General features: G+C 41.7%; 1 protein-coding gene across 1 annotated transcript in view; it reads right to left on the reverse strand.

Moving 5' to 3' along the window:
* RAB38 (RAB38, member RAS oncogene family) overlaps nucleotides 2,493-12,276 on the reverse strand; it is a 63,555-nt gene continuing 53,771 nt past the window's right edge. Inside the window, exon 3 of the mRNA XM_003482585.3 lies at nucleotides 2,493-3,368. Within this exon, the coding sequence (XP_003482633.1) occupies nucleotides 3,216-3,368 (153 nt within the window). The 3' untranslated portion in view covers nucleotides 2,493-3,215. The remainder of the gene's footprint in view (nucleotides 3,369-12,276) is intronic.

Genomic DNA, 12,276 nt, shown 5'->3' on the forward strand with positions numbered 1-12,276 from the left:
ATAGTACAACCAATCTCCCTATTGTATAGCACAGATATATGCAATATCTTATGATAAACCATAATGGAAAAGAAAAAATGTATATAGACAACCGAATCACTTTGCTATACAGCAGAAATTAACAGAACACTGTAAATCAACTCCACTTCAATAAGATGAATTTTTAAAAGAAGAAAATGGTACAACCAGTCTTGAATTTTAACCACATAGGGTTTCACTCCTGGCAAAGTACAATGTCTTTACAACCTCAAACCTGGTCTACAGAGAACAGCTACCACTGAGCATCTCAGTGAAGCTTGCATCCCTCTTTTGGGGTCACCCCTTATTGTTTAGTGAAAGGATTGTCTTCTGGATCTCCTGGAAATCATAATCAGCTGGTAGTTTCTCTGACATTACAAAATAAATACATTAAAATGTGCCCACCTCTCTGAGACCTTGGAACCCTTCTCCAGTACTTTGCCAAGGTAGTTCTGGCATCTCCACATCATTTATTTTAGGCCAACATTGTTTCCAGGCTTCAAAGAGCTTTTCCAGTAGCACATGGGATCAACTCCAGGTATACTTGCCAGCATGTTAAAAATTAAGTCATGAGGATGCTCTCGCAGAAATAGATTATCTGTTATCTGGTCTTATATTCTGTCCTCCATGATCCAGCATCTCAAGACCAGTTCCTCCAAAAGTTCTCCAAATTCCTACTAACAATTATTAGCCAGGTTCTGTAGCTCATTTGATTACTAATCCATTTTATAGATCATACTTTTCCACTCAAGTCATACTGAGAGTTGATTCTAATTGTTTGTCCAGAAGCCATGAGGAGAGATGGGAGCAGAACTTACACATGACCTTCTTTACCATGGTGATTGGCTGTTCTCCCACTGGAAAGGGTAAGGACCTCTGTTTCAGAAGATTCCCCAGGTCCAAGACTTTTAAGAGCGTCTACCTAAATATTTCCTCCTATATTTCAGTGTCCAATTCTTTCCCTACAGGCGTCCTGATTTTGGTGATGAATACTGGCTAGCTCTGAGAATCTGGCCTCCTTTACAACTCTGTTTTTCTTAAAACCAAATCTTAGGCCTGATTTTCTGCATGGTCTATCCTCCAGCTGATGGAAATGAGGGTCATTTTGATTGCTACTTAGAGGTCTTCAAGCTTTCACACCAAATCCTGAGTTGAATGTTGGCCGACCCAAATCTAAAATTGTTTTCCTATGGAATTTATGGAAATTAACTATACAGCCTCATGTCTTTCAAGCACAAGAGCAATAGAGTTTTCTTCTGTCTCTGTATTCTATCCCAATCCACCTGAGGAGAGTCTTAGTAATTATGGTGCTATGGCTTGCCAGGGATTAGCTCCACCACATTATTCACCAGCAAGGGGTCCCCTGCTACCATCTGGCTGATGAATGATTCAATTCAAAAGCTAGAATTGAGGATCTACTTCCTAAACCACCTCTGTCTCAACTAACTTGCGCTGGATTTTGGTTCCTTCATAAGACCCTGAAAGAAGAAGCTGAGTAAAAATTGTTTATTTGGGAAGTGATCGGGAAGCATCAGAAGAGGAGTGGGGGAATGAGGAAAGAAGGAAAGGAAACCACTGAAGGATGAGTTAGGTGGTAAGGTCTCCTCTGGCAGCGCCAAGGGGCTATTCATCCCAGTAGGGATGTCTGAAAGACTGCCTAGAGCAGGACTCAGCATTGGCCTTCCTGAGAGATGAAGAACAAATGTATTTACTACCCCCCAATCTTGCTGTCATTGGTTGAGGGCTAACTCCTTGGGTGCCTGCCTCATGAGTCCAGTGCTCCAGAGAATGCTCTTGGTGAAAGGGTCACAGACACTTATAATAGGAAACTGTGTGGCTGGTACTTACAGAAATAGTGAGTGCCAAGATAATATAGGTAGGACACCCAAAAACATCTGTTACAAAGCTCCTGTGAGTGTATGATGGATATCAGTGTAAAATAACGCCATTAAATCTCATGTTGCCGCAGCTGCAGCATAAGTTGCACTTGGGGCTCAGATCAGTCCCTGGCCTGGGAACTTCCATATGCCATGTATGCCATGGGTGCAGCCAAAATAATAATAATAATAATAATAATAATGGCATTAAAAAATAGTAGCTACCTGAAGCATATCTGCACTATAGCCTTTGTGTAAAGAAAGATATCACTGTGCATATTTTAGTTGTCTCTTTATATGTTAACTGGCCTGGCACCATTCTTGACCAGAATACATAAAGATATATTCCTCTGCTTAACCAAAAACGTGCATGTGCACTGCTTACTTTCTTGGCCTAAAGGCCAATACGACCTGTAGGTACAGATGCACTGGACTCATCTTAGTTTTACTAATGCCCCTCAGTTCCTTTAGGTGCACATTTCCCATCTCTTTTTTGAAACTAAATTTCAAAAATGGGTCTTGAGACCTATGGACACACAGTCAAAAAAAAAAAAAAAAAAGTTTACAATACCGAGAAACTGAAAGCACATTCACAAGTAAGGAAACGGCATCTTTTAATGGTTTATTTTTCACTTGTGAAAATATATATAATATATATTACATGTACAGAAGAGTCCCACAGCTTGAGTCAGAGAAAGCGAACAGAAAGGCACATACCAGGGGCAGTCTTTTCATAAAGTTTTCAGTTGAACCAACATTCAGGGCAAGGCAAGTGACAATAAAAGCAACAAAGGCATAGGCAGCCTGTGTACATGACTCTGAAGAGCTAAATCAGACACAACTCTAGGTCTGTTGAGAATGGAGGTCATCTCTGGAGAAAATACCATTTCTACTTAATAGGCCTGTCAGACCAGCAGAGGATGTATTGAAATCTGGACAAAGACACCAGGGGCAAAGTGAAAGCCAAGGCGCTTAACTTGACAGCTAGTCTGTTCTTCTCTTTCTCTTTCAGACCTGAGGCCTTAGCTGATTCAGAGAAGCAAATAACAGGGCTGACTCTGGCCCTGCAGAATTATGGCCAGCTACAAGACAGAAATTTTGTAACAGACTAAATATTTTAAAAGCTTGTAAACACTGGGCTGATGCTGAGAAAAACATAAAAAGAACATTTGCTGTTTCTCTTATAGGAAAGATACAGGCATAGAGCTTTAGCTGGCCCCAGGTGTATCTCTATCCTGACACTGACCCAAAATGGTAGGAATTGAGACACAATTCATGAGATGATTAGATGACTTCCATCAGATGCCAGTCCAGGAGCTACTAGGATTTGGCACAGCTGGAGCAGCTGACAGCCCTGGGCGATGTGAGATGGGGCTTCACAATGTCAGGCTCAATGGACTCCATCAGGTCACATTCGTTTGCAAGTATATGTTTCACCAGGCATCTGGAGGCTTCATCAATGTTTATATTTTCCTGAGGTGAGAAAAAAAAAAAAAAACCCAGCTTTTATTATTCAGTATTCTAAAATAATGCTATAGCAGAGACTTATATGAAACAAAAGGGCAATATTTAAATATCTCTTTTTAAACTCTATCCATGCATCTTCTTTCTATTCCCCTCACTCTCATCTATTCTTTCAAAGAACTTTTCCTTTTTTTTAGTCCTTCACAAAAGTAAAAATACTTACTTGTTTTGTTACTTAGAAAAATAGTGGTTGGTGGACTCATTTAGTAGGTTGAATTTATGTTAGAGGGTAATGTTCTTATTTTTATATACTTTTTTTTTTTTTTTTTGCTTCTTTAGGGCTGAGCCTGTGGCAGATGGAGGTTTCTACGCTAGAGGTTAAATCAGAGCTATAGCTGCCCTCCTACACCACAGCCACGGCAATGCGGGATCCATGCCGTGTCTGCAACCTACACCACAGCTCACAGGAATGCCAGATCCTTAATCCACTAAGCGAGGCCAGGGATCGAACCCACATGCTCATAGATACTAATCAGGTTCATTGACACTGAGCCACGACAGGAACTTCTTTCATAGTATGCTACTGTAGAAGCTACACTCTATGTCTTCGACCTAAATTAGGTTCATAATTGTTCTCTGTCACGTACTACCTTTGTGACCTTGATATGAAATAGGAACAATAAGACACCATCAGTGGTTTCACCAGTATTTCTGGTGCTCTGCCTTCCAGTCAAATGGTAGGAGTGCACTGCTCTGACCTCTGTGAAGTTAGGCATGGATATATGACTTTCACTGGACAAGGAAATGGAAGGATAAATGGTTATGTCTCACTTTTGCTTTTGTAGAGAAGCAATAAGAGCCAATACTCTATTGACTGTATTCTTTTCTCCCTGCTTTTGCAATTATGGAAGGCACAGAGATGGACATTCTCTCGGTCTTTGAATGAGGTTCAAGAAAAGCCCACAATCCTATGATGACGCATTAGTCTAAGTGAGAATGATGACCTTGTTGTGTGAAGCCACTGAGCTTTGGGGTTGTTTATTACTGTGACATTCCTTAGACAATCGAGATGGGCATAACTCGCCAAAGGAAAATATGAAATCCGAAATGTGAGTCTAGTTTCAAGAATGAAATAGGTGTCAACTTGGGGAGAATATGGAGCAAGTATTGGAATCTAAAATACACTGTTAATTCAGTAACTATAGGTTAAGTTGCCTTTTCTTTGCTAGTCAGAAAACAGCAATGCGGACTATTTACTGCTGGTCTACTAAACAAGAAACCTTGATCTTTAGTAAAGTCAAATTTTACTGTCGTCACAATTTGTAGAATATCTCTGAAGTGTTTCCTTATATTCAGTGAAAAGAGATAGGACATTTTTTGTCAAATTGTTTTGCTACAAGATCTTGTGGTCCAATCTGAAGTGTAACTACTTATCCCTCCTTTTTGTATGGATATCAAAGTTGTTTATGTATTTTGAGATCATTGCATGAAATCATATTACATAGAAAATGTAAGAGGTAGGGATGGTTTCCGAACGGCATCTGTATGACTAATGCCATTAGATGTAAACGCTGATTAGCATGGTTCCCATCATTCAAGCCCAACCCTGAATTAACTTGCTATGAAAACTTACGGTAACTTTCTGAGTTCCCAAAAACAGCCTGATTATTTTCTCCTACTTACAAAGCCTTAATAAAAATGCCTCTGAGGATTTCTAAATCTAAAGCCAAGTGAAGTCCTGGTTGCTTTTTTGTTTTTGCTGTTGTTTTTACGCTAGATCAGAATTCATGTCTCTGAGCTTTCCTTTGCTCATCTATATGATGGTCTTAATGATAGTTTTATCAAATAAAAAATGGCTTCTCTTTATAGGTGTGGGATCATTGGTGCTTTCACAGGGTTGGGGACTTTATATACATAATCTTATTTAAACCCGTTTGAGGCCCTAGAGGCAAGGATTCATTTTTTGCTGTTAATCGTTTTGTTGTTATTGCTGGCACAGAGATGGAATGACCTTCCCCACTTCAGCTCAGCATGCGCCTCATGCCTTGGACGCCAGTCCATAGAGAGGAACCGTGCTTCTGCCGTCTTCCCTGCTGGGTGAGTTACTGTGCCTTTAAGTCATTACCCATGCTTGTCATATGTTCTGTTACTCTTCGTCTCTTAGCATCATGCCCAGGGGTCACATTTAAACTACTTGCTCCCAGGCAGTAATCTGACACAGACAAGAGTCTGGCTCTGTGGGACAGACCCAGATCAATGCTTTGTTCTTGAGTCCAGCCACTTGGTCCATTAAAGCCTGGTCCATGGTCCTCAACTGCCTCCTCTTCAAGGAAAGGGGGGAAGTATAGTCTCACTTCACCTCCCAGGCCTTGGGCTCTTGGGCCAGCACATCTTGCTAAAGAAGCTCTATATTTGGGTGGTTTGAAGGTGCTTTCTCAGCCATTAATAAATGCTCTGGATCTCATTTGGTTATCAGTTGTGCATTGGGGAAGGAGGTAATAACATCCCATCCCACATACCAAGCATAGGATATCATCATATTTATTTAAGGTAAGAAAACTTAAGTTTAGGAGTTCCTGTCGTGGCGCAGTGGTTAACGAATCCGACTAGGAACCATGAGGTTGCGGGTTCGATCCCTGGCCTTGCTCAGTGGGTTAACGATCCGGCGTTGCCGTGAGCTGTGGTGTAGGTTGCAGACGTGGCTCGGATCCAGCCTTGCTGTGGCTCTGGCGTAGGCCAGCGGCTACAGCTCCGATTAGACCCCTAGCCTGGGAACCTCCATATGCCGCGGGAGCGGCCCAAGAAAAGGCAAAAAGACAAAAAAAAAAAAAAAAAAAAAAAAGAAAAGAAAACTTAAGTTTAGAAAAGTTAAGAGACTCCCCCTGAACCTCATGTAGCAGATGGGTTTGAGGGCCAGAACTCACAACCAGGTGGTTCAGACATCAAAGCCTGGCTTTTACTAAGCTAAGTCCTTTTCAAGATGGTTTCTAAGATCAAGTGCAATAACAAAAGTGTTTACTATAGTGTTAGGCCCAATGGGTGCTAAATAACCTTCCTCTGGAGTTCTCGTTGTGGCTTGGTGGGAATGAACCCAACTAGTATCTATGAGGATGCAGGTTTGATCCCTGGCCACACTCAGTGGGTTAAGAATCTGGCATTGCCGAGAGCTGTGGTGTAGGCTGTAGACCCAATTCAGATCTGGCATTGCTGTGGCTGTGGTGTAGGCCAGCAGCTGCAGCTCTGATTCGACCCCTAGCCTGGGAACTTCCATATGCCCCAGGTGCGGTCCTGAGTTTAAAAAAAAATTCTTGGGAGTTGCCTTCGTGGCTCAGTGGTTAATAAGCCCAGCTAGGATCCATGAGGATGCAGGTTCAATCCCTGGCCTCTCTCAGCTGGTTAAGGATCCAGTGTTGCTGGGAGCTTGGCTCGGATCCCAGGTTGCTGTGGCTGTGGTGTAGGCCGGCAGCTGCAGCTCCAGTTCGACCTCTAGCCTGGGAACTTCCATATGCTTCGGGTGCGGCCCTAAAAAATACGAAGAAAGAAAGAAATCTTAGTTGCTCTCTCTTTCATTAAGCAAGTTTTAAACTTTAAAAGGGGCCCTCTTTCACATATAGTATAAGTTAGATTTAACAGTCTTTTTCAGACCTCCACTCATACATCTACATGCCAGTTAAAGAGGGTTTTCTTTCGTTAATATGCAAATTGGCCAAATCTGCTAAGGAGGAGAGTTAAGTGTGGCCAAATGAGTGAAAATCAATCATTCTTTAGAGGAAGACAACTAAAACCTAAGTCCAATTAGTGGCAGCCTAGCAGGATCATTTTAGTAAAAAAATAAGGTGATGCAGGCAAAGGCTACTGGTGTTAGGACTCGGGCATGAGACTGTGCAGGATGGGGCTCTAGACCGACAAAACCATCAGAGCCAAGGAGTGGCTTTTGGATCACATGTAGGAAGAGAGTAGCAGCTCCTGATGACTGAGCCACAGTCATTCAATCAATGGTATTTTGATTTTCACTAAGTACGAGGCATACAAAGACAAAGAGGATAAAAAAAACTGTCCTTGGCGAAGCTTGTACTAGCAAGGTAAACAGCAGAGGTACAATACGGTTGGAAAGGGCATCTAGAGCCGGAATCCTGTAGAGACTTGAATGCTAAGTTGGCCAGGCAGAGTCACTGAGGGTTTTTTTTGCAAGTGACGTGTCAATAAACACAATCTGATACAATCTATTACTAGACAAAACTATACAGAGCCTTAGCAATCTCTTTAAATACTTAATCTATCAGTGAGCATATAGGAAATAGCTGTCATGTGTACCGTGGTGCTGGCTGCCTGGGCACGCCTATTCCAGATAGGAACCTTTAGAGGAAGCCAGGAAGAGGAGCAAGCATTATATTTGCCACCTGCGTTCTATAAAAGGGCGTGGTGTACAGTGTTTAGAGCATGGGCCTGCAGCCACATTATCTCAACTCCCCACTTTCTGGCTGTGTGACCTTGGAAAACTGTTTCAGCCACTCTGCACCTTAGTTTCCTCATCTATAAAAAGGGACTCAAGGAGTTCCCATTGTAGCTCAGCAGGTTAAGAGCCTGACTGGTATCCATGAGGTTTTAGATTCCATTCCTGGCCTTGCTCATTGGGTTGGGGACCCAGGGTTGCTGCAAGCTGCGGCGAAGGTCTCGGATCCAGCTTGGATCTGGCACCCGGGAACTTCCATATTCTGCAGGTGCGGCCCTAAAAAGAAAAAAAAAATTAAAAACAGGGATCAAGAGACCTACTTCATAGATGATTCTCAGTTAATCCATGTTAACACCTGTAACATGTGGAACACTTAGAACAGTGAAGGGCATAGGGCAATCATTTAATAAATGCCATCAGTATATTCTTCTCATTTCATCATCAGAATATGATAATGTCTATATTCTATTCCTTCATTTTGTAGCTAAGGAAGCTGAGGTTGAGAAGGGGTAAGTGACTGTCCCCAAGACACACACTGGTAAGCTTTAAGGCCAGGGGTGAGCCCAGGGAGAAGGCTAATACTTGCCATGATATTTACCATATACCTACTACCAAAAGGCAAGATACATAGTGTTTAGAGTACAAGCGTGGAGTCAGATCCTTATCTCAAGGCCCCCTAAATATTCCCCTAAATAAATAAACAGTGGGCACAGCCTGTGTTTCTGGTATTAAAAGGGTTGGAAGGTTGCAGTCAGTGCCTCAGGCAAGAATGCATTGTCTGCTACAACTATAGGTTTGGACCTTTCGGGCAGTTATATTGCGATATAATTGATTGTGCTACTTGGCATCCAAGTAGACACAGCCAAGCCCACGTTTTCTAGGTTGTTGTGAAGAAGCAGAGCCTATGGCTTAAATGCAAAATACTACCTAGGAATTTTTATTGACATTTGTTCTAGAGTTGTAACAACCCCTCCAGGAGCATCTCATGACTTCCACGTTATGCACATTTAGACTGAATCCACCGTGATTTATTTACATATTTGCAGTATGAAAAGATGGTCTATTGTACTGACTACTTCAGGTTGATGTGTAGTCCTCTTTATGCCTCTGCTCGGAATCTTTTCATTTTTATCAATAAGCATGTCTGAGAAGCAGGCTTCAAATGGCTAACAAGCATTTTAGTGAAAACAAATGGTAGTAACTACCAGAGTATTATTGAGTGTCTATTCCATGATGGGCATATAGCAGATGCTTTACTTATGAAATAATGTTCACATCCAATCCTCACAAAAACCTGTTAAAAAACTAATAGCCTTGTTTTAAAGGTAAGGAAACTTGAACCTTTGACAAAGTTAGGTAACTGAACCAGAGCAGAGCAATCTCTTGCTCAATCTGTCATTCCGACTAAGACTAGCCTAGCTCCATTGTCTATCCTGCTCCCATACATTACATGACAGCATCTCCAAGGATAAAAAAGGATTAAAAGAGTTCCTCTTGTGGCTCAGTGGGTTATAAACCCAGCTAGTATCCATGAGAATGAGAGTTTGGTCCCTGGCCTTGCTCAGTGGGTAAAAGGATCTGGCTTTGCCATGAGCTGTGGTGTAGTTCGCAGACATGGCTCAGATCCCATGTTGCTGGGGCTGTGGCATAGGCCAGCAGCTGCAGCTCCAATTCAACCCCTAGCCTGGGAACTTCCATATGCCTCAGGTATGGCCCTAAAACACAAAAAAGAAAAAAAAAAGTTTTATTTCTAAATCATTAATTCTTGACCCTGGCCGCATATTCCAGTCATTTGGAGAGTTCAAAAACATCTATGGGCAGGGCTCTCTTCCCAGACATTAAAATGTGCGTCAAGGTTTGAGACACACTCATGTAATTAAGAATGCCTTTAAAGATGTTCTTTTCTATTTCAATTGTGAACTCTCTGGAAATAACATTTAATATAGTGATTTTTAAGCTGTAGTGTTTCTGATCTTGCCAGAGAGGAAGGCATATAAATCTAACTATCTGAGGTCTTGGGTATTGTCAGTTTTTTAATTAGCTCTTCAGAACATCTGTCTGGTGGCAAATTATTTAATCTCTGACCCCTGCTGCCAGAGAGCAAAAATACCCTAGCAGAAAACTTTCACATCTGCCTAGTTAGAAGCTGGCAAAGAATTCATCCTCCCCTAATCTTTCCAAATACATCAACCTCAAACATAACACCAGTGTACCAGAAGCTCTGAGGTTAGGGCATTAAATTCCTCAGCTCTGTGAAAGTTTAATTAGAGCAGATGGCCCACTAGATAATAACACCAGTGTAAGAAGTCTTACAGAGAACAGGTGTCTTAAGAATACTTTCTGTAAGAAGACTCAGCACTTGTTTATTGAGCACACAAGTGCCAACCCATTTGCTAGTTCTTATTTACTGTAGTCTGTGTCTAATACAGAGCAAGCATAGTGGATGCCTGTATTTTTGTCTGCGTAGCACATTTTTCCTCCCTAATCCCCTTCCCCATACCACTCCTCCTTTCCTTGGGGTGACTGCTTCCTCCCATTGGCAGGCATGAGCTTCTACTGGGGATCCTCCAAAGTGAGCCTCATATCTCAGACACTGTTCTTAGAAGTTGGCATTTCATTTAATCTTCACAATAAAGCCGAGGTGGGAGGTATTGCCTTTATTTGACAGAACAGGAAAGTGAAGTTCAGAGAGGCTAAATGAGGTACTCAAAGTCTCAGGGACAGTTAGGGGCAAGATCTGGCTTCCAAGCCAATCCTCAAAGATTCTGTATTTTTGCTTTTCTTCTCCTTGCTGATTTCTTAGAGTCTATGGACACCACTGTCCACATGTCCACATGCAGGTCTGCTAAATCCAGAGCCCACGGTTTTGCACTTTGCCACTTTCCCCATGAAAGGAAGACAGAAGTGAAAAGTGTGATTCAGACAAACCAGGTCCTAGGATGTCCTATCATCTGAAAGTTACCAGACTTTAGTTCATGTAACAGGTACTAGGAAGGCCAGATGGAGGCATACTGTCACTGATTTCTACACAGGATAGAGTCCCATTGCCAGCATGGAGATACAGGGGAAGAAGAGGAACGGTCACAGATAAAATCAGCTCCAAAGACTGTGTCCATCTGACAGTGCTTCCCCCATTCCCACCACAGTCCTAGCTCAGCCCCTGTCCTTTGTGCGCCAGATGTCAAAGTCTACTTCATACACTCTGTCTCCCCTCTTCTCTGTAGTCCCAGGGCCTCCTACCTCACAGTTCTCTTTCTTTATCTCCTTCTTACTATTCCAGCAGCATCTGGAATCCCACTTCAGCCATGAAGTAAATGGATCCATGAGGATGTGGGTTCGATCCCTGGCCTTGCTTAGTAGTAAGGATCCGGCATTGCCATGAGCTGTGGTGTAGGTACAGACACAGCTCAGATCCCGAATTGCTGTAACTCCGATTTGACCCCTAGCCTGGGAACCTCCATATGCCACGGGTTGACCCTAAAAAGCAAAATAAAATAAAATAATAATAATGATTGTATAAAAAATAAAAAAATAGGCCCGCATTAGTCAAATGATTTATAGTTAATGATATCTATAATGAAGACATGTTTCCATTTATACCTAATACATGATTACTTTCACAATTAAAGTATGAGTAGGAACAAAAATAAAACGTGTGCTGAAACTGACTCAAGTCTCCTAATTTAATGGCACCTATTAATCAGTCTCAAAAAGAGAAGACAGAATAAACATAAACATAAAAACTATCATTTAGCCAGGCTTAATAAACCCCATTAATGAAAACATAGAAGTCTCAGTCAAAAGACCTTCTCATTCACCTAGTTTAAGAAGATAAATGGCCCACTAGACACAAAATATTAATAGTAATAATTGCTGACATTTATTGAACACTCACTATGGAACACTCACTCAGGTCCTATGCATGCTTATATATAATCTCATTTAACATTAGTACATTCTGGGAGGAGGGTATACTATTAACCTATTGCACAGATTAGGAGACTGAGACTCACAGAGGATAAGCTATGTAGCCACAGTATTTGTTGGACTTAATCCGAAGACATATTTATGGGGTGCTAAATATGAGCAGAAATTATCTGTTTTATAATCCATTTCCACTGTGATTAAATGTTTTCATTTTGACACCTCTGTGTGCCAAGTCTGAGAATTGAGACTGGAACACTCTTGTCCCAGGAAGCAGCAAAGGATAATGGAAAAAGAATGAGCTTTGGAGTCAACCTTTGAAACTGGTCTTGCCACTTACTGTGGGACCCAGAACAAGTCCAAATCCTGAGCCTCCCCACTTGATATGCAAAATGAAGCTAATGACAACTGTACCTAATAGGGTATGTGTTAGGATTAAATGATACACACAGATGAAGCACTTAGACATTACAGACTTCCCTAGGCTGAAATTAGAGCCCCTCAATTCAGACACCTATCACTGGTCAGTATGTAATGGCT

Source organism: Sus scrofa, chromosome 9 (assembly GCF_000003025.6).
Source record: "Sus scrofa isolate TJ Tabasco breed Duroc chromosome 9, Sscrofa11.1, whole genome shotgun sequence".
In the NCBI taxonomy this organism is placed as follows: domain Eukaryota; kingdom Metazoa; phylum Chordata; class Mammalia; order Artiodactyla; family Suidae; genus Sus; species Sus scrofa.